General features: G+C 40.8%; 2 protein-coding genes across 2 annotated transcripts; both read right to left on the bottom strand.

Moving 5' to 3' along the window:
- Positions 1-445: 445 nt before the first annotated feature.
- dmrt2a (doublesex and mab-3 related transcription factor 2a) lies at positions 446-5528 on the bottom strand. The gene is made up of 4 exons (XM_084358935.1): positions 5341-5528; positions 4249-4665; positions 2238-2340; positions 446-1790 (listed from the first exon to the last, which is right to left on the bottom strand). Exons 2-4 carry the CDS (start codon positions 4618-4620, stop codon positions 688-690), a joined length of 1578 nt encoding a protein of 525 aa, XP_084215061.1. The 5' UTR covers positions 4621-4665; positions 5341-5528; the 3' UTR covers positions 446-687.
- A 7735-nt stretch (positions 5529-13263) lies between these two features.
- On the bottom strand, positions 13264-17295 carry dmrt3a (doublesex and mab-3 related transcription factor 3a). Its single transcript, XM_084360855.1, has 2 exons — positions 16881-17295; positions 13264-15068 (listed from the first exon to the last, which is right to left on the bottom strand). The coding sequence occupies exons 1-2, from the start codon at positions 17278-17280 to the stop codon at positions 14068-14070; spliced, it is 1401 nt and encodes a 466-aa protein (XP_084216981.1). The 5' UTR covers positions 17281-17295; the 3' UTR covers positions 13264-14067.
- Positions 17296-22812: the final 5517 nt, after the last annotated feature.

Raw genomic sequence — 22812 nt, 5'->3', positions numbered from 1 at the left:
TTGCACAACTCACAAAGAAATTAATATCAGACACAGTTTTCTATCTGCTGATATTTATAGGACAGATCAAATCTGAAATTGTTTGCTTAGTATGAAACTAAAAGCAGTAGTGATGTATTAGTGGATGCAGATCAGGGCTGCACAATTAAGCGAAATACTATTATCGAAATCGCAATTTTCAAATTGCAAGAAGCTGCAGTTTCTTTTAAAGGTCAAATGTGTTCCTGTTCTCCAAACATACACGCCACAACAAATGTGACATCATCATGAGATTTTTCAGTGAAAATAAAAAAACAATTATGCAACAATGATAATTCCCATTTATCACGAATCATATCGCAATATCATAGATTACGATAACAGATAATAGAAACCTGCTCGCAGTTAAACGTGTCACAATGTGAGCATAAAATGAAATACAAGACTTTTAATGGAAAGAGTTCAGTCTTATGAAGTTTATTGACATGAGGAAAACATTGAGATAATGTTTAAATACTCTACACAATAAAGTTATTAAACATGCACGTGTAAAATATAATATACTGTACATAAATATTACATGGGGGGGGGGGGGGTAATTTTTCTAGCTGGTCTAATTTCTGATGCAGTGCCCAAAACCACAACTGGAGATGTCCTCTAACTGAGACAGTCCTGAAGCTTATAGTGCAAGAAAAGACACAATGGAAATTAATGGAATGCTCGACTCATAGCGGGCGTGGGTCTCTTCAGTATGGCCTCCACAGAGAAGGACAAAGACTCACTGGACGCCATCTTGGTCCCCACAGGCTTGGACAGAAAGTCTTTGCCGTACCTGTCGGCGATTTTAACGGCCTGAATGTCCCTGGCGGAGCCCTCCCTGAACTTGCGGGCGGCCTCCTCTAAGAGCTCTTTGCAGTATGGAGCCCTGAGCTCCGGCCCGGCCCCGCCGCTGTTTTTTTCACTCAGCGAGTGCTGGATGAGAGAGTGAAAGGAGTTGAGTTTCATGGAAAGCTTAGCGCTGTCCTTGCTCAGCTTGTTCAGGACTTGGCTGGAGTTTTGGGAATGAGAGTTACTGGGGAAGGATTGTCCGAAGCTCCTCTTAGGTGGAGAGAAGGCTGAGCACTCCCTCTGCCCCCCCTGGGTCACACCGGGAGGTTTGGGATCAGCCCTTTGAAGGTCTGACGAGTCCTGCAGCGCAGCGGCTCGGGATCCTTCCAGTTTAGTAGCGAAAGCAGCCGCGGCCTCCTGCTCCGGCGGCTGGCTCTCTGCGGGCATCACCTTGGGCTCCCACACGGCGCCGGGCTTCATGTTCTGCACCGCCGTGGCATTGAACAGGCACTGCTGGTAGAGCAGGGCGTCGCTGAGGTTGGTTGTGCCGCGGGGCCACATCATGAAGCCGCCTCGTGATGGCTGCAGCGGGTAGTGGCAGTAGGTGGTGGCCACGCTGACGTTGGAAGAGATGAGCTCGACGTTGGCCGAGCCAGCGGGGTACTGCATGGACAGATCCAGGCAGTTAGGGCCGAGGAAGTTGCACAGCTCCTTGGGCTGCGGCTCAACTTGAGCCCCCTGCGAGTAGGCCGTCTTGCAGTTGTACTCTGCGGCGTGGTGGACCATGTTGTTGGGGAAGAGGAGCGAAGCTGTGGCCGCCTGGCTGTTCTCCAGCAGCTCTCGTTCTTTGTACTCCCGCTCCAGCATGATGGTTTCCAGCTCCTTGTCGGCGAAGGCCCTTCTCTTCCTCATGCGATCGCTCAGCGGTGGGGGCAGAGACGGGTTGGCCGCCAGGAAAGGATCAGACTGCACCGGACGATATCCTGTCATCAGAAGAAAGAATTCAAATGTGTTTATGACAGCCAATATGTTTTGGATTACCGTTGATGTCAAGCATGCATGCCGAAATGTTCACAACTCTGGTAAACATGCAAAACTGCAACAAAGGAGACGCTCCACTCTAAATATAAATCATGCTCAGTAAATAAATCATCTTTGTATGTTGTGACAGTGCTGGTAATTAGTGAACGTAGTAAACATGCTAAAAAGGTTCATCAAGTCACTGCTTACAGATGTTAATAAGTCCTTATCACTGTTTTGGTGCTGTTATTGGAAAAAGACAGAAATCCAAGACAAGCTACAGGAGAAGCAGAGGGTTTATCACGGTTAAAAAGGGACAGAGGATAGGCCAAGGGGAACAAATGAAGATCAGACATCTAATGCAAAGAGATGAAACATGTTTCTTCCTGTGAGATCTGCTGCCCTGTTACCTTCGAGGATGCTTTTGGCGAGCATGGTGGACGGTCGAATATGTCGCTGATATATCGCCCTCCTCTCTGCTGGAATTTGTTTCCCAGAGATCCCTTTTTTATCCTGATGAATTGAGAAAACACAAAAGAAATGAGTAAAGACTTGCTTCACTTGCTTCCAGGATGTTTTTCTTGTTCCTTTAAAAAAGGTAATTGCAAGGCCTATTATATTTTGCTCAGTGGCTAAACAATTTATAGCTGGTTAAAGAGCTTTAAAAACTGTAAGAAATGACCCATATTTTAAGTGGATTACTATTAAGTCATCGGATTATATTATCAAAACACACGTGACTTGAACTGTGACAAATCTGCCACTTTTAAAAATAAATAGTGTGCCTGATTTTTAAATGCTTCAATTTTTGTCATGTTAAAGATACAGAAAACAGAAAAATGACAAAAAACAGCAGAACTAACCCTAATTAGATTACATGAGGCAATGTTTTCACAAGACTGTGTATAAAAATACATTTAGCTTCACAAGCCAAGAGCACACACGACAAATCACACACACACACACACACACTAATCAAAAAAACATCCATCTGGTACCATCTTTAAAATACCACAGCTGACGCGGGTCATTATTTCACCGCAGACATTCTCAAATATTTGTCATCACCGCAGTCAGATCACTCAATCACACACACATTAGGGTCACAGTCCCCAAATAGATTTTAATTTGAGGAGATCATATATGAGGGATGGAAATGTATGACTGTGTACGTTGGGGAGAAAGCGAGATGGTCAGAAAAACTACGGACAAAACATTTCCCTTCACATTCTCGAACTGAGCTGTGTGAATAAACTGATATTTGTGCTGAATCGTGATTGTTTATTGGCTGGAACAACATGAGCTGCCCCTCAGAGAACCACTGACTGACATCCATGTTCATTCAGTCGAACAAAGACATAAAAACAAAGTACATTAAATAAATGCATTAACTGTCAGACCCTGAATCTTAATCTGAGCCACTACGTGCCCAAACTTAAAATCGAAACGAAGCCTGACCCTGCTCAGCTTGGTTGGAAAAACAAAACGGTAAGTTTTTTTAAGCAGCTATCGGTTTACATTTAAAAAATCAACACGGTGACGGCGACATGTTGTCACATTCAACACCAAATGAAATGTTACCACCGAGCGAAGCTGAAAAACACAGAGGACTGGTTGTTTACATCTGAAGCCATGCAGCATGTCTCATACAGATACTCCCAGATATGAGGAGCACATGAAGGCAGCACAATATCTGCTCTTTGATTTCTTCACTGGGATTGTTTTCTAAAAAATCACCAAGAATTATATTTCGGCCCATTGGTCAGAAAAACATTTTTGCCTTTTTGGGGCCTATTCTGGTCATAAATGTTGGCCTTGATGTTGCAGTGCAGCTCAGATAAATAAAAAGGGCATTTAAAAACAAGTTTGACTGGAATATGAAGACACTGACTTGAAAGGTCAGGTGTGAAGGTTACTTTAAATGCTCTTCACAGGAGAGCGACCTTAAATTAAGTCACATTTTCACCTGAACTAAAAGGCCTGAGGTGATTGAAAGCCAAGGATATCAGAGGAAGTACCAAACACTGGCCACACAAACACATGCAGTCTATGATATAATTGACAATATAATCTTTTCTAATAACATCTGATGATGATTTCTGTTGAACTTCTATCTAACAAGGCTTTAAAGACATCTTTACAAGCATGGATCTCAGGAGGAGGTGGACATTTGAGCCACTGGATTCATAAAGTAAATAAAGATCAACATCAACAACTTGTCTGGGTTCGATGTTTTGTGTTATTGCTCATGTTTTAGTTTAATCAGGACTCACAGGAGCTGACTTGAAGAGAAATAAACGTTTACGATGGGATCTATTTGTTGCTGAATAAAAGCACTTGAACGCACCAAAACTATTGACCCGCTCACACACACACACACACACACATCCGTATGTACCCCCACACACACTCCCGGCTCACCTCCGTGGCTTGCTGCCTCCTCAGGGCCACCTGCGCCGCCATCACCCGCTGTCTCTCCACCACCAGCAGGCAGTTGGCGCACTGGCAGTCCCTCCAGCGGCAGAAGCGCTTGTGCCCCTTCAGGCAGGACACCACGCCGTGGTTGCGGCAGCGGGCGCACTTCGGTGTCCGGCTCAGCTTCCTCTGGTCGCCCGAACACAGGCCGCTGGGGCCCGGCTTGTCGTCGGCCTTGCCGCCGTCTCCGTCGTCCTCGGAGGCGGCGGGGCCGAGCGGCTCCGAGCCGGGGCGGCTGGAGGAGTCCGGCAGGTCGTCGCTCTCCGTCTCCAGGCCCTCCACGTCGATTTCAAACTCGCAACCGGCGTTGTCTGACATGTCTGCCCGAGTCCTCCGCCGGCTGTCTTTGCGCCCAGTTTATGTCTGGAGACAAATGTGATTTTAGGTAACTTGACTTGACAAATCAGTGTGCATTAGGCTTTATTCTTATTTATTTTATTCTTTATTCTTATTCTTTATTCTTTATTCAAGCCCCAGTGACGAAGCTTCACTGTGACTTAATTAATTCTTTACTTTTCTTTTTTCTTTTCTTTTTTACCTAGATAGATAAACTAAAAATGTTGACACAGAGTAAACAATAAATAAAACAATAAAATGATTTGATAAAGGCCAGCTTATTTGAATGCAAAAATATATAAGTAATAAAAAGAGAAAATATAGGCTTGAAAGTGCACATGAGAAAATAATCCATGGACCTATATCAATATGAGTCCTGCAACTTATTCAACATCATATTGAAGATATTTAGATTAAAAATGTTAGGGTAAAAAATGGTAAGCAAATATTAAAAAAATAAAATATATCTATTATTAAAAACATGCAAATAATCATCTCATGGGACGATTATTATGATAATCCACTGATTTAATAGTCTCAGCACGCTCCGGTCCTCGCTCCTCTCTGTGCCTCGCCTTTAATTATTCGGTTATTTCATGCAGGAAAACATCACAGATTTAAGGTAATTAAATATCTTCCCCCTGAAGCTTCACCACCCGCCCTTTAAATGAACACAAACAAGAGGAACAGAGTCCGGCTCACCTCCTGAAGTGGGTTCAGCGGTCTGTCCCAGGGTGTTTTGTCCCAGCAGCGGTGGTGGGAGCGGAGGCCAGCACGTCGTCAGGACCGTGATGAAGTGCCACGCAGACAAACACGCGCTCCAGACTCCAGGCTGGCCCTCTAATTAGCTGTTAATTGAGTGGATGGATGAGTGTCGCACCCCGAACAGATCCAAGTTTCCTCTGAGGTGAAGTCGACACAGCGCCGCTCCTATGAACCGCTCCAGTCTGCGCTCTCTGCACGCTGATTGGCTGCGTCCAAGAGCGAACCGACCAATAGGATCAGGAGCAGTTATTCGGGAGGGGGAGATTTTTTTTTTTTATTATCTAAAATCTAAGATGGCTTGATTAACCTGAGGTTCACTGGTTTCTTTGTCTTTATATTGGAGGAGAATGATAAAATCGGTGTCTTCATATTTCAAGTTTTCCACTGAAGAGTAAACTTTTTCCTAAATTATTACTTTTTTGATTAAATGTGATATTTTATCTTGATTCTGATTTGCTACTGAACAACCAGTCTACAAACTAGCCTAATAATTAGCTTATTGATCAGCAACGAGGGAAGTCTGTACGGCAAAGACAACTTAATTAAAGGTGATAAACCTGGAAATCAAGAGGTTTTCAGCCTATAGTGTCACAGTTAAAGGTGCATTATGTAGTTTTGGAGGACAGAAAGGTAGTATTTACCTACAAAAATAATAATAAAAAAAAGGTAATAACACAAACTCAGAAATATTTATTTGATGAATATATTTCCACAACTGAATTAACCAGCTGTCTGGACATGTTGTTTCTTTCCCCCGTTTGTTTATTGTTTATTCAGTCATCAAACTCACTGAAGAAATTTTCTATTCTGATTAAAAATCTTCCCCAAATCTACAAAGTGCACCCGTAAAAGAAATGTTAACATAAAATGGCTGATAATACAAGCTACTGTATGCAAAAAGCTAACTTAGCCTATTTATGGTGTATGCTAAAGGCATAAAAAAACACTGAAATGCAGGTAATTCAGGCCACAACTAATCTTTAAATTGAAGAAATACATACACAAAGTGCTCGTTTTAGCACAACATATTTATTTTTAATTCATGAGTCATCCTGAAATTAATTAAAAATGTGTTAATAGCAGATTTAAAAACTGCAAAAGTGCAGATCCCTTGGAAAATAGTCTATTATTAAGGTATTTGCAGGAAAAAGATTAATGGAAGCTACTAGATCTGAATAGAAGTCCCTACTAAAGTATTAAAGGTACATTATCCTGCATAAAGTGCTGGATCTGTGTATTTACACAGATCACAGTTTAAAGTGTCCTGCCACAGAGCTGGTGAACAGGTGATAAATGTGTCCTGCAGGTTGTTACAGTCTGTCCTCCTCACTGAGGATGATTACAATGTTTTCACAACAATCACACCTGGAGAAAAAAAAAGACCATGTCAGCAGCATGCAGAGTCCCACACACAACAACACCAAAGTAAAACTCAGAAAAATAAAGCCTTTAGAGGCCTTAACCTTTTACTTAATCTCGTTTTAACACTAAACCCAAATCTTACCTTTGAACTTTATTTAAAAGCATAATAATAATTTTAAGAAGCCTTAACCTTTTAACAACAATAGACTATTAATCATATTTTAACCTTTAGAAACACAATAAATAATGTCAGACTGTAAGGATATTTTTCTCAGAATAAAAGCACAAGAACAAAAAAACACCTTTTTAATAATTTATAGGCTAATTAACTTCAATGTAAGAATAAATAAATAAAAGTCAGTCTTCGATAATATGATTGAGTTTTAATACAAGGAATGTGTATGTTTCTGTTCCGGTTATCGTACACTAAGTTTCCTCCACAGGGTGTGACCGATGGCTCCTGAATTTAAAAGAAGAATGTCGACATCTTTCTATGTTTGACTCTTTGTTTGCAGTTTGCTGACTGAAAGCTTAACTGGAAAAAAAAAAAGAAAAGAAAAATAGACATGGTATCATTTACTCAGTGCCAACGGACTTCCATGGGAACTGACAACAGGACAATGCAGACATCCACATACTGTAGCGTGAAACAGCCTGTTGACTTTAACCTTTTGTCCGTTTATCTGCTCGAGAGGTGAAATTAATGAACAAAGCGAAGGTAAAACGAGGGTATATTGTTTATCCCCTTCAAAATAAGGGCAGTGTAGAAAAGAGTCTGTGAGCATTAAATCAACATTTAAAGCTGTGGGATATTTTAGTGCTGGAGGTCTCAGCAGAATAATGTCTCGCTTTTATTTTCTTAATCTCATCCTGCTTTATTTCTCTTGTTTTTTGCCTTTCAAAGAAAACTAAAAGTCACTCTCACATTCTTACATTAATCCTTTTAAGGGTCCTAGACTATGTGGTATCCTGATTGCTTATCATTACTGTAAACTTACTTGTTAACTGGATCTTGAAGGTGTCCCCTAATAGCCTATAGCTAGTAATGCTAGGCCACTCAGTAGGCCTATTTTACATCAGGATTTTTATTTTAGAATAAAAAAATATAGGTTAATAATAATAATAACAATAACAATAACAATAATAATAACAAAAATAATAGGGTCATGAATAAATCATGTTTTTGGATGACAGTGTTTTCTTTCTTTGATATCTTACTATATTATTTTATTCGATTGCAACATTAATTTTAAATCAGCCTACCTCTCCCTCCTTGTCTCCTTCTGTCCTTTGTTTCTCTACAGTGCCTCTTAACGCTTCCTCCATGTGTTGGAGGTGAAGACGTCAGGCTTGCAGGTGCAGCTTTATTTGCCACTTCATCTTAATTTATTAGGGAGGTTACAGCCGGCCACCCCGGGCTGCCGCTTCCACACCAGGAATGCTTTGATGTGGAGAGCAGGCTGGACGCTGGGACAGGAGGATCCGCGCAGAGCTGGACCCTCCAGGTGAAAAGTGTTGTCTGTGTCCGCTGCCTCATCATGACTGAGCGCTGTGGGGCGGGGGGCCTCCAGAGGGCCTTGAGTGGGTTTCCAGGGGTCTTTTAGGATCTTCCAGGAGTATGTCAGAGGGGCTTTGGGAATCTAGAAGAGGCTCAATGGGACTTTAAGGTGGTTGTGAGTATTTAAGGTGCTTCCAGAGGTCCTGGAGAAGGCCTTGACATTTCCTTAAAGGGAATCATGAATTCCTACGAATGTCTAGAGACCCTTGAAGAATGCATGAGGGCTTCTTGTTGATCCCTAAATGGATTCCAGACATTACTGAACACGTTTCTGAGGTTTACCAGGGGCCTGGAAAGTGTTCCAAGGTTCCTTGAAGGGGTTCCAGGCATTATTGAAGTGAGCGTTTCAGTGGTCTTTGCTGGGTTCTTGGCATCTTTAAGAAGTCAATGGTTCTTTTAGGGATCCCTTGAATCCTTGACAAATCTGGAGATCCTTGGGATGTTTCCAAGGATCCTTGAAGAGGTTCCAGGCGTTATTGAAGGAGTTTTAGTGTTCTTTTAGAAGTTTTCAGGATCCTTGAATAGGACTCTGTCTCTGAGGGAACCCAGAATCGTCAATAGGTTTCCATGGACCCTTGAATGGATTCCAGGTATTACTGAACACGTTTCGAGTTGGTTTTGTAGGGGGTCTGGAAATCCTTGGGGATATTTCAGGAATCCTTAAAGTCTGGAGATCTTTGGGAGTTTTAAGGTTCCCTTGGGAGGTTTTCAAGAACCCTTTGAATTCCCGGCATTTTAAAGGAGTTGTTGGTCTTTGAGGAGTTTTTAAAGGGTTCCATGCGTTACTGAAAGAAGTTCAGGGGAACCTGGAAAGGTTTTTTTTAGGATCCTTGATGGATTCAGCTGTTAGTAAAGGAGATTCAAGAGCCATTGCAGCAGTCTTTGAATCCTTGAATGGATTTGAGGTGTATTTTCAGGGTTTTATTTGCGGGGATCATTTAAGTAGTTCCTTCAACAGGTTTTTTGTACTTAACATGGCTTTTTAAATAAACAGTGTGCAGTTTGTTTTGCAGGCACAGCAGGTATTTTTAAAACAATGGCATATCTGTTTAAAATGTACTATAACTAGCTCTTTGTCTTAATGTTTATTTAGGGTGTTGCCTATGGAAATTATTCCTTTAACTGATGATATGGTTTTACTGGTTGAATCCGTGAGAAGGCACAGACACATAATGACACTTTCTCACACGCTGTCCAGTTTACTTTTGGGGTTGATTGAAACAACAGCATCTTGTTGGAAGTGTCCCGCTGTGCAGGCCGTAAAGTGTAACAGGAGCTGTGTATAGACAGAAGAGCAGAGTGGGATCACTGGGGATCCTGTTATGTTAATTAGCCTCTGATGGACCGGTAACACATGCAGCTGAAGACAAAACCAGGCGGGATGACATTTGTCTCTGTCTGAAGGGGTCTGACACCTCGACCTCTCAGGGCTAATGTGCAACAAACAGGAGGACGTGTCCCCCGAGCTGTGGAGGAAGCATTGAGTGAAAGTACTAATACCACATAGTACTAATACTAAAAATCCTACATGGAAAATGTACTTAAAAGTAAGTACTCGATGCAGAAAAATGTCCCCTGTGACTGTTATGTCTAAAAGGCTTTTACAGTTGTAACTGCTTGAGGTTGGTCTCATTTAAACAGTTTTGTAAAGGACTGCAAATGATTGTGTTCATTGTGGATTAATGTGTTTATGAGATCATAACAACATTAATCCACATTCAGTGATTCAAATAATCAAATAATAATTTATGTCGACATAAAATGTTTTACAACTCCACAATGTGTGTGTTTTGTTCAACCAATAGTCTGAACCGCAAAATCATTAAAAAATACAATTAAGTTATTTAACGTATATTATTATTTAATTTAATTTAATTTCAAAAGCGGCTACTTGTAACATTTATGAAGCTGGAATCATTTATTTTTCAATGTTTTATCAATTTTCTGTTAATTAATTAATCAACTAATAGTTTCAGCTGTACTTGTTTATATTTTTTAGGTGACTGTAGTTAATTTTTAACAAAACATTTTATTTTTTAAGCTTTTATATGTTTTGTATGCAAAAATGTTAATCTGTAAATTAACTAGGAGACAAAACCATGGTTTCACTGGACAGGAAGTGTATGAAACATCACGTCATCTGAAAAGTAACTAGAAACTAAAGCTGTCAGACAAATGGGGTAAAAAGTGCAATATTTCTCTGAGATGTAGTGGAGGAGAGGTGTAAAGTATAACATGAAAAAAAAGGCTCAAGTGAAGTGCAAGTACCTCAAATTTGTACTGTGCCTGAGTAAAGTTTCTTTCCACCACTGGTTGTGGACAATTAACATTTATTCTGGACTCTAACTCAAGCTGCTCCACCATTTCATACCTATGGTTTATTATATCTATTGGTTTAGTCAGTCATGCATTCATTAACTGTGATTTTGTGGCAAATAACAACATGTCATTGTGAGGACATTTTGACAGGACATTTTATTTGAGGTTAAGGGGGAAAAAATTAATCCTATATTTGAAGGGACCTATTACTTCAAACTTCATCCTGTAAACACCCACATATTCTCACTTCATTTACATCATTATGATGTTACTTAGACCCACAACAAGTTCATCTTATAAAAGAAAATGGATATATATATATATATATATATATATATATATATATATATATATATATATATATATATATATATATGAATTAGATAATATCAACAATCTTCCCTGATAGAAACCTCTGCATCGTTTCATGAAGCTTCACCAGCTGCAAACACACAAATGTTGTAACAATGATGTGAAATAAATGATGCCATGTGACTGTTTACCCATTTTGCCCACTGGGTGGCAGACTAGTGCAAGTAAGTCTCAGGACAGTGAAGAAAACAGCATTTACACAGAACAGAAACATTTAGAAAGTGTATGTAGAAAGTGAATTAGTAACACAGTTTAATGGTTCACAACACTTGGATGAAAAATGAATACAAAAAAAAATTCACCACTTAAAAAAATATAACATTAGTCATGAAAATATCCTTTTTTTGTTTGTTTTTCGTTGGTTAATTTTCACTTTTAAGGACTTAATGTGGTTCTGCTTATAACTGAAAATATTATAGTATGGTTAAATATTTTATTACGGAAGATTCATTTCATTCATTTCATTTAATTGTTCATCTATAGTTCATCTTCTGGCCTGTGACATAACCATGATGTAGCTAGATTTCACCACTAGATGGCAGCAGTTGACAGGTTTAAACTACAACAACAGAGGCAAATATTGTACTATTATATATTGTATATTGTGCTTTTGACTGCACTACATTTATTTGATAACTGAAGATACTTTGCAGATTCAGATTAATAATGCAAAACCTATTCAAAAAATAAATTATGATGTAATATCTTAGATGAATCTAAGAGTTTATAGACTGATGAGGAAATTCACAAGCTACATGATAAGAAATTCAAAATAAATTAATAAATAAAATAATATTAGTTCAACATTTACCAGCTATAATATCAAAGATGATGATGTAAACATTAATGCATCAATAATTATAATATTATATAAATTATTCAGAAATGGCCCATTTTGAATAATGAGAATTCTTAATTTGGGCTGTAAGTATTTTAAAGCTATTACTTTTTTACTTTTAAATGCAGGAATGTAACTGGAAACAAACTATTTTTACACTGTGCTATTGATGGTCTTGCTTAAACGATCTGATTACTTCTGACACACACACACACACAGAGAGAGAGAGAGAGAGAGAGAGAGAGAGAGAGAGAGAGCAAGCATGTCTCATAATGTTGTGATCCAATGCCATAAATCATTATCCAGGAGGTGGAGGTGAAGGTGGAGGTGAAGTGAGATTACAAACTCTAGCTTTGTATATTTTCATGATTAAGTTCCGATCGTGTAAATGTGTGTTTTTCGATGAAAACTTTAAAAGCCACAAAATCCATACATTTTCTTTGCCTGCTTTTGTTGCATTGAGAGAATATCGAGAATCAGTGTTTCAGTGCACTAACACCTGCACAGGTAACTTCAGACTCCATACTTTTGTATACTTTTTATATGACACGCACGTTTCTATCTGGACCTATTGTAACTTGTCCTTAAAAGGGTCACTGTAGTCTTCACAACTGAATAAACAAGCTGTTCTCAGAGGAAAATATGGTCCCCAGAACACTGTTTGAAGCTAGAAAGGTGGCAGGGTCCGCCAAATATAAACAAGGTAAAACAAAAAAAATGTGAAATTGTGCTGTCCTTTAAGGTTTATTCAGTTTATTCAGTCATGAAAATGGAGATTGTTTGGAGTTTGTTTAGGCAAAGAAAAAAGCAGTCAAGATTTTTCTCTTTTCCCCAAAACTACATGGTGCACCTTTAAGCCAATGGTGAAATGTAACTAATTACATTTAATTAAATACTGCAGCTATGTACAAATTCAAGGTAATTTTACTTTACTTCAGTATTTCCAATAATTTTAGAAATCCTATCATTTTGACTCCAGTACATTTGTCTCAATTCCCCTCCAGCGGATCCAAATAGCACCGCTACAAACACATGATGATCTTATAGAAACTGATGTATTGCTGTAGATCAAACTGCTCAACAGTATATAAAGTACTGCACACTGAGTACTTTTAACTTGAAGTATGATGAACACACACACACACACACAGACTGCTGCCACAGACACAATTTACAATGTAGCATCTATTATTAATAATAATCTGTAAATGTGTGTCATTTTAATTTGTTTTAATAATAGGACGATACTACTTTCACTGCTGTCATGAAGCGTATAAGATCAGCTAAATTCATGCACTGTTACAATAAAGGCAATATCGAGGAACCTGCTGGGTTTAATTTATGAATGTAATGGTAAACACCGGATGATTACTGAACAATAACTAGAGTCACACTGAAGAAACCAATCTGATCCGTTTGGGAAAGTCAGATTTATTTGGCATACTCTTGACATGCATTGATGATCCTTACATCGAAAGTTTTTCACAGTACTAAACATGCTCACAGGAAATAGATGACAGATTTTTCAAAACAATATGTCAGTCCAGATACATTCATCCGTTTTGGTCGTGTACACGTTCACACTGAGCAGAGTCGTGTCCAAAAGACGTCAATTCACTGGTGGTTCAAAATGAAAGTGTCAGACTTCTTTCTAACTTCAGTCACAGACCTCTAAAGAACTTCTTGTGGATCAAAATTAAAGTTTTTATGGAGGCCAAATAAGGCCTGCACTTTACCAGGAGAGCTACTTATTTATCAGCTTTATTAAATACCATGTTTTGGTCATTCACCCTTCATCATGTAGGCTAATGTCCCAGGGTTGGAGGACCAAAATATGACCCTGCACAGCTCTCCTGGTAAAGTGCACACACCTCCTGCAGGACACTGAGGTTGAGGTTCAGGGTTTCAATCCTCCCTCTTGCTTTTGCTGCACTGAGTCAAATCTGGCCTTCATAAAACTTTAATTGTGAACTCTGTAATGACGTCACTGACGTCTTGTGGACACGATTTCGCTCAGACGTCTGTGACATCTTGAAAGCGTGATGTTAGAGGATTAACATCACCTTTATCAAAGGGCGATTGCTTGACACAGTTCAATTCAAACAAGACACCGAACCCCCCCTCAAAAAAACGCACTTTACACACACTGGATGTCCATTCACAATAACACATTTTTGGTGTCCCCTGCTGTATTAGTCCATCATCAGCTTCTCGTCTAGGTGGAGGAGCTCAGGATGCGGGAGTCCGCGGAGTCGGAGCGCTCTTCGTACTCCTCATCGGGGGAGTACAGGCCGGATTTGGGTCCCAGCGCGCAGCTCTCCTCCTGGATGCTGATGCGCTGCTCCTCGGAGGGTCTGGAGGGGAGGATGGGCGAGCTGCGGAACACCGACCCGCCGGAGCCGGCGGTGGCTGCGGGGGAGAAAGGCGACACGTACTGGGCCGCCGAGCGGAGCTGGTACTGCTGCTGCAGGGCCATGGTATTCCACAGAGTCACGTCGTTGTGCACGAAGGGGCTGGCCTGGCTGCGCGTCAGAGAGTTGCGCAGCATGAGCGGGTAGCGCGTGGGCTGCGGGAAGGACGGGTGCTGCAGGGGGACACCCAGCGCGCCCGAGGCCGAGTCGGATGCGAACCGGAGGGACTCGGGGACCCGGAAAGCGGAGCCCACCGACCACTTGGCGGAGGTGGACACCGGGTGGTAGGAGCCCAGCGTGTGCTCGAACAGGTGTCCGTTTGAGGGCAGCACCAGGGCGTCCGCGTGCGGGTCGGCGTGCGAGTGCGCGCTCCCGTCAGGACTCCGGCTGGACAGCAGCACCTCGATGGCCCCCACCAGGTCCCCCCCGCAGCCTCGGAGGATGAGCTCCAGGACGGGAGGCTTGTGAGCGGGGAAGATCTTCTTGAGGACCTCCAGCGGCGGCCGGTTGGTTCTGAGGCTGAAGGGCAGGTTGATGGAGCCGGCGAGGCCCTCGATCAGCACGCTCTGCTCCGCGGGGCTGACGGGATACTTCTGCGGACTCTCGGCTTTGGCCTCCTTCTCGGAGGCTTTCGGGAGGCTGTAGCGGCTCTCCTCGGGCTGTGAGGGGGGCTCCGGAGGCTCCGGGGTGTAGCAGGAGTTGGGTTTGGAGCCTTCGGGTGAGCTGACCGGGTCCTGCTCCTTCTCACTGGAGCTCCCCCCGTTCTCACCCCCTGACACCTCATCAGGTCCGTCCTCCGAGGGCTCTGAGTCAGGAAAAAGACAAACATTCAGCTTTCATGAGAGGCACGCACACATCTGTTGGGGTATTAAGTGAATTAAAGACACTAATCTGACCGCAGAAACATTTCTTCTCTGCGCTTTGACGCACACTCCTCAACTCCAGGGCCAGCCCGCTCTAAGCCCTCCTCAAGAGGAGACGTAACATACAATTAATCTCTTGTCAACTTGTCTCCAGCACAGAGATTAATGTGGATTTGCTGTATTTTCTCCTCTGCACAGCTGTTAACACAAAGTGCTGACTGCGTGTCGTTGAGGAATCTACCCTCGATGCCTTTTGACCACATTGTGTAAACAGATCGCTTGTTGCTCGGTAACATTTCATGTGAAGTTGACCTCCTGCGAGAAATATGACGATTACATCCGACTGGGGCCCCTGATTACACACCAATCAGCCCTGATGTGGAGTCAGCTGATCGGTGCTCGTGTCCAAATGTTTTAGTCTCAGGAGCGAACAAGCAAATGTGAGAAACAGTTGTTATCAAGCCGGGATGTGGGAGGAATACCGAGCATAAACACATAAATACACTGTAATCTGAGCAACAACGAACAGAAGGGAAAATACTGAAATTAAGAATAATTCATGTTGACAGGAAGATACGTTTTACAGCCTCCAAATGACCACGTGTGTCAGATGTTTTATAAAATAATAAACATGGAAACACAATGCATAAGAAAAGAAAAAATAACATTTTCAATAAAGAAATGAATAAATGTTTCCTTCATTACTTAAATAATGGAAGAAATGAAAAGTATTAAAAAAATATACCCAGAGGGAAGAAATGTCCAAATACAAAAGTGTTGCTTTTGTTTAGTTTTCCAACATATTTATTTTTTAACAAACAAGATTTTATTTACTTTAAGTACAATAACTTGATGTTTTTGTTTAATATTAGCCTCACATGTCCCGTGGTTTGTTTATTTTTGTTTACACATAACAGCATCAATATAGTTTAAGCAGCCTATAAGACGATTTCTTAAATTTGGTTTTCTGTTTTGTTGTTGTTTTTGCCTCTAAGCATCTCTGTTGTGCTGCTGTAACTGCAGGGCTCAATAAGTCATCTGTCTTATTTCATAATGATGTAAATAAAAATCATAACGCCGAATGAATCCTCTCATATCACCTCATTTGTCGTGCACAAAATTTAAAGGAAATGTGTTTGAGTCACTTCTGTACGACTAAAAATGGCCTTAAATGACAGAATTTAAAGGTAGTTTGGAGCACAGTGTGCTTCGCCGTAAACGCCACCATCTAAAAGCCGTTTGTACAGGTGTCACATAAAGATTAGATCAACATCTCTGAATCCAAATACTCTCTCTGTGCTTTTATGTTTTTTTTAGGAGTGCACTTATTATATTTTAAACTGAAATAGTTTTTGGACATCTTTTTTTATTGCAAGCTGGTGTGAAAGCTTAAAACAGTTCACAAAATAGCCCAAATAAGTCCTTTAGTATTTATAAGTAATAGTTTATAATATGGGTTATTATTATTTTTCTTATTTGTTTTTTTCATTCATATTTGTTTTGTTTTGTTTTGTTTTTTTGTTCGTTTCTGGTTCAAAAACAATTGTACAAAACAAAAACAAAAAATAAACATTTACCCAAAACAAATTTCAGGAGGAAGAAAAACTTCTCAATAATAACACAACATACTGTATATACAAAAACAGCATCTCTCCGTAATTTGCCTGATGTTGTCATCATTTTCCTTCCTTCAGAATAAAAGTCATTAACGCTCAGAAATGCAAACATCTAAACTCTCTCCATCCTCCTCCTACCTGTGCATGTTTGCGCCCCGGCCTGCACCGCCTCCGTGCTGCTCCACCTCAGCTCCAGCTCCTCTGTCCTCGGCGGGGCTCCCTGGTTCCCCTCGCCGGCTCCGGGTATGCCGATGCCGGGCAGCACCCTGAGTGACTCCGGGATGAGGCTCTCCAGGCTCTCGTTGGCCTGCTGCCTGCGGAGCGCCACCTGCGCCGCCATGACGCGCTGCCGCTCGATGATGAGGATGCACTTCTCGCAGGTGCAGTCCTTGAAGCGGCAGTAGCGCTTGTGACCTTTGAGCCACGACAGCACGCCGTGGTTCCGGCACCGCGCGCACTTGGGGGTCCTCTGGAGCGGGGCCCGGGGCTGAGACACCGGAGCCCCCATGTACAGGTAGGGGGACCCGTAGCCGTTCATTCTGTCAGACGCGGCGTGTTTTCCAGGACGCGCAAGTGCATCTGCGGAGAGGCGAGGCGGGGCGGGAGTGCTGTTGTCCGAGAGATGGAGCTGGATGGAGCTGCTCTGCCACACGCATGACAGGATGAGGATAAGAGGTGTTGGCTTGTTGCGGAGGATCCACCTTTCCTCCGGCTGACAGCACAGATATGCATCAGGCTGACACGCACTTATGGAGACGAGTAACCAAACGCTGTCATTCGCGTCAAAGCGCCTGCACGCTGCAAGAAATGTCCATGCGAGGCTGAAAGTGGGCGAGGAAAAAAAAACGTGCCGGTGAGGATCAGATAACCACATGTTTCCCTGTCAGGTTCACACGTTTGTAGAGTTTCAAGAAGACTAGACACATTGTGGTTTGCAATGGAAACAAATGGGCTCTCCGTGTATTTTCAGTGGTTTGGAGATTTGATCCTGCAGATACGAAATGTTGAGATTTTTTCAAAGGAGCATCAGCTCAGTCGCTGTGAGGCTGCACCAGTATCTTGGTCCCAGAGCAGGCCAGAGTGCACACAGGCCTGTAACATGACACTTTATCAGACTGTGTGCAGCAACTCACATCAGCTGTCAAAACTCACTTTAATGAAACATTATAGGTTGATAGAAAAACAAATCTCTGCACCAAATTGTAAGTTTTTCTTTAAAATATGAGGCAAAGAAATCTAATTTTAACAATAAACATGCATCACAACCTAACATTTAAATTGAAAATACCAAAAATAAAGTCTAAGTCTAAACTCAAATGGCAACTTAACATCAAAATAGGATCTGACATCCTGCTGTCAGCAGTGAGGCCTGATATGAAGGGAAAGAAACATCCCTGCATGAAACAACCAGATATAAATTTAAAGGACATTAAAAAACTAAATGCTACTGAAGTTTGTAGCCTACATTTTTAAATATATAAGATTAATTCACATTTTAATGACTGTTCATGCACCAAACGTTACATTTAAACTGAAAATAACACCATAATAGTTAAAAAAATGTGTAAATCTGTAGTCTGCGTCCAAACTGTTTCACTCAGCACCTGTTAAACATCAAAAATTTTAAATCCCAGCTGTCAAAATTGTGATCTCAGATTCAGACTCTTTCGACAGGCCGATAAATGCCCCAAAAGGTTCATTTTGAGGAAACAGCACAATCATAACTCAGTCAGAGATCACGCAAAAGTCAGGACATTTGTCTGTGTTTCCCCTCCCTGTTGTCTGCAGGCCCACGGGCTATGAGACTCTTAATTTGGACAAAACGCTCGCAGCTTCTCGCACCTTTTACACAATCGTACATAACTTAGATGATTAGGTCTCTACATGTATAAAAGCCCGTTGGGAACTATGTCGAGGATGCTGATATGTCCCTTCTGCCGGACTAATAGAGGGCATTGAAACATAACACCGGACAAAGCCGGGGCCCATTTCTGACCGTAAAAAAGGTTTATTCAAGCAAATAATGGGATCCGAGCCTGCGCGGCTTACAGAGAATAAGAGCACGGTAAACTTCCCCACATGAAGCCCGTCTCCAGGGCTATTAAGCTTTTAATTGGAAAATAGCAGAGGAAATTTCAAGGTGACTAGAGTGGCTTTGCAGTTTGTGCCGGCCGAGTAGATTTGTGGGAGTGGGAGTCGGCGGGTGCACGCCTACACCACAACGCATAATAAATTTATTCATGTTGTTCGTTGATAAAGAGTAAAACACAAACCGGAATAAAAGTTTATACTGCAGGCTGCCACTGGCGCAAGGCCGGATTTTTTTTATCTTGATCTTTTTATTCTGCACTGCGAGTTGAAGATTCACAAAGACTACAGTGGATATTTTTATGCTGAAATCCTTGCATTTACTATAAAAAAACACATTATTAATTTACAAGAAAGGCATGTTTTATTAGATATAGTAATGCTGTAGGCTATGTTAGCGAGGCAGTATACAAACATCACATAACTTAAACCATAAAAGGGAGAAATAGGCCTGCACCAGTGACTGGTTTTTGTATGCATGAACAAACTAAATAAACAAACTGACCTTAAAGGACAACACAATTTCATACTGTTTTACTTTGTTTATATGTGGCGGACCCTGCCACCTGTCTAGCTTCAAACAGCATTCTGGAGCTTATTTTCCTCTGAGAACAGCTTGTTTATTCACTTACGGAAAAAATAAATATTTCTGAGTTTGTATTATTACCTCATTAATATTTTTCACCAAAACTACTTAGTGCACCTTTAACCTTTAATGTCTATCAATTTAAATCTGTCTAATTTTGATGACCATTCTCTATAAAGCTTTCTGTGCTAACAAGCTGGCTGACAGTCAAGCCGACAAACTCTTGAGCTCATTAGCTTACAATGAGTTCAAGTTTGCTAATAGTCAGTTAGCAAACTTGTTACAGGACACATTTTATTCAAAAGACAAAATTTGTCTATCATTGCTGGTTTCTGGGGCAATTTAAGTTCGGTTGAATAAAAGTTAGTGGGGCAAGTCAGCTAATGTGTGAATGAAATTTCATGGAAATCCATCCAATAACTGTTGAGACATTTCACTCAAAACCACCAACATCAACGTCGTGGTGGTGTTAAAGGAAAAGTCAGATTCACCAGAGTGATGAGGATTCACCCTCTGAGGGCCATGAACGTCAGATTGTCATGGCAACCCGTCCAGTAGCTGTCACGCTGCCAGGGTGACTTGAAAATGAGAAAATGTAAAAGTAGATTTGTGTTAAAGAAAATAATCACAGTCCCACATTCATGGCCAATAACCTACAGGATTCCCTCAATAACCAATTTATATGATCAACACAGTCAACAGTTATTTTCCTATATTAGATAATAAAAGTTTTTATTTGGAACAAGATCTCTTTCTTTTTATTTAAGCTTCACTTTATTCTTTGTAGTCCAGTTCAGTTTAATTTTAGCTTTTTTATGTATTTTAATAAATACATGAATAAATAATTTTACTGTATTACTTCACATCAAGTGAAAAACAGCAAGGAAAATACTTGTCAAGTGTAGTTAATGTGAATGAAAGTGAGTGAAAGTTTTTTTAATGATGAAGTCACCAGTAGGCCTCGCAGTAATACAGTGTTATTACATAGATATATGAGTAATATAATGCTATGTCCCAGTGGCAATAATGACCATTTGAGTAAAGTCAACATCTGCCTGGAAGTTTCTGTTTCTGCTGAAGGCAAAAACAATCAAGCTGAATGTTAAAGTTTCTGATGGAGGAGGCAGGTGAAAGGACCAAGCACAGCATTCATGTTGTCTCATGGCATGGCTCTTTGATCCGTCCACCAGTGTGCACTGCTTTACCACCACTACTTTAATCCAGTCTGAAATATGTCAGCAACTTGGAAGGATTGTCATGAAATTATAAAACACCTCCTGACTTTTCCTCTAGCGCCATTTTTGGCTCTGAAAGTGGGATTTCAACAGCTTTCGGATGAGATAGCACGATATTTGGTCCAGACAGTCATGAATAAATTTGATAATCCCTTAACGCATTGTCACACCATCATCAGGTCGAAACTGAAATCTGAAAAATATTTAAAAGAAAAAATGGCTTTAGTACAATTGGGTCTTTTAAATAATTTGTCTTTGCCTTGATTGGAAAACTTGATTTTGTCTGATTTTAAAGATTTTTTTAAGGATATTTTAATGACACAGCAAATTATGATGTGTTAACTAGTTAACTAATCAGTGTTAATGCAGTTGCTTTACATTTCAATCAGTCCACATCTTGGATCTCATGTTTATATAAGCAGAGGAAGCTCCTCCAGCAGGGCCTCTTCAGAGCTGGAGGAGTGGCTGACCTCTGCTGAGTGGGGTTATTATTAGGTGCTGATTGGGGGCGTTGCTGCCACTCAGAAGTCCTGTCACAGAAACGCTGATTTAAGTCTCCCCGGGGAGGCGGGACACTGAGTTACTACAGAGGAATTAGCCGGACAACTGAATTAGTGAGACGTTTTTACAAAGCACTGAACATCAGTCAGCAACCATCGGCCTCCAGGGAAAAAGGAAAAGTCTGTGTTTTTTAAGGCCCATACAAATATTAAGAATAAGTTGAGGGCTACTATGATCACTAAATGTATATCAAAAAAATCAGTAGCTCTTATACTACATTTTTGAATTAGACGCAACATTATACAAGCTTGTGTTTGACAGTTCTTGCCTCTTTTTTAAATCAGTCAATCGACATTTTATAAAATATGAGCTTGGAGAAACAAGTAGCATGATTATTACATGATAAGTGCCATCAAAGGAAGAAATGTAAAGCAAAGCGCTTTTAGTGTTGATAAAAGTTTATTTTAGAATCCAGTTTTACAAGCCAAACAATTTATTCATTAAGTAATCAGACTGATCAATAATGAAATAAGTTGATTCCCTGTAAGAAAAAGCTAAAAAAAAAAAAAAATAGCTCCATTTTCAGAAAGTAAAACAATAAAATCCTTCTTTTACATCAATGCATCAATTAAAATAATCTGATAATATAATACAGAACAGTGTAACAGTCATAGTCAATTTTACTGAATGGAGTTCATTTTAGAAAGATTTTCCTGATCATACGAACAGTCTTTTACTACAGTCTTTAACATTTGTCAGGAGAGGAGTGACCCGTCGGTGTAAAGACACATGACGGGTAACGTCCTCAGATTAGTTGTGGATGCACAGCAGCGTCACAGCGGGCTGTTAAGTTGGTTTAGTCTGTCTAGTTCAGCCTGTTTATTGGTGCTTGGCTCTCAGGGCTGGACGTTTATGACGGGAGCTCTGCCTGTCCTTCAAACAGCACTGTGATCCTCAGCCACTGGGCAGAGAGTCAACTCTGTCCACGGCCTGATAACATACAGAGATGTCAGAATTTTAAAAAGTACTGAAGGGATAACTTTATGTAGTAATTATATCAGATCTTTTACTAAAAGGTGCATTATGTAAGAACTGAACATCTGTCGATTTCATACCCCAAGCAGAGTAACCGCTAACTGCTGCTAACTGTAGCTGCTCTAAGCTAGTTAGCTCAGTTGACCATGCAGCTAGATTTCCCATTGACTGACTGACTGACGTGGTATTATGAGACAGGATGGCTGCACGGCTAACTGAGCTGACTAGCGGGTAGTAGCTACAGTAAAGAATAGCTGCAGCAAAGAGTACAGTGAGCAGCAGTTAGCGGTTACTCTGGTGATATGCTGCCATCAATTAGCTTGGAGTGACCTTCAACAGGTGGCCCATAATTTAGCTACATAACATGATTAACTGTACTTAGTTATAGTCAAAAGATCACAGGCTAAAATTGTTCTCAATGTGAAAATGATGCTCACTTGTTTTGCAGCAAGTATCTTTAATATTTTCTAGGGCTGCTGAAATATTTCCCCCGTTTGCCTTCATTGTTTTTTAGATTTGTTTCATAGTGCGTCACAAGTAACTAAGTAAATTTGCTTCCATGTACTGCACTCGAGTTCAATTTTGAGGTACTTATACTTGAGTATTTCCATTTTCTGCTACTTTA

This window comes from Pagrus pagrus (genome assembly GCF_965226575.1).
Source record: "Pagrus pagrus genome assembly, chromosome: 8".
NCBI lineage: Eukaryota > Metazoa > Chordata > Actinopteri > Spariformes > Sparidae > Pagrus > Pagrus pagrus.
Note: the sequence above shows the minus strand (reverse complement) of the source record. Positions and strands in the feature narration are given on the sequence as shown.

Coding starts and splice junctions, on each gene's coding strand:
- dmrt3a (XM_084360855.1), bottom strand. CDS start 17,280: ATGAACGGCTACGGGTCCCCCTACCTGTACATGGGGGCTCCGGTGTCT. Junction 15,069..16,880: donor CGGGGCGCAAACATGCACAG/GTAGGAGGAGGA, acceptor TTCCTGACTCAG/AGCCCTCGGAGGACGGACCT.
- dmrt2a (XM_084358935.1), bottom strand. CDS start 4,620: ATGTCAGACAACGCCGGTTGCGAGTTTGAAATCGACGTGGAGGGCCTG. Junction 2,341..4,248: donor GGAGGCAGCAAGCCACGGAG/GTGAGCCGGGAG, acceptor TCAATTCATCAG/GATAAAAAAGGGATCTCTGG. Junction 1,791..2,237: donor CGCCAAAAGCATCCTCGAAG/GTAACAGGGCAG, acceptor TTCTGATGACAG/GATATCGTCCGGTGCAGTCT.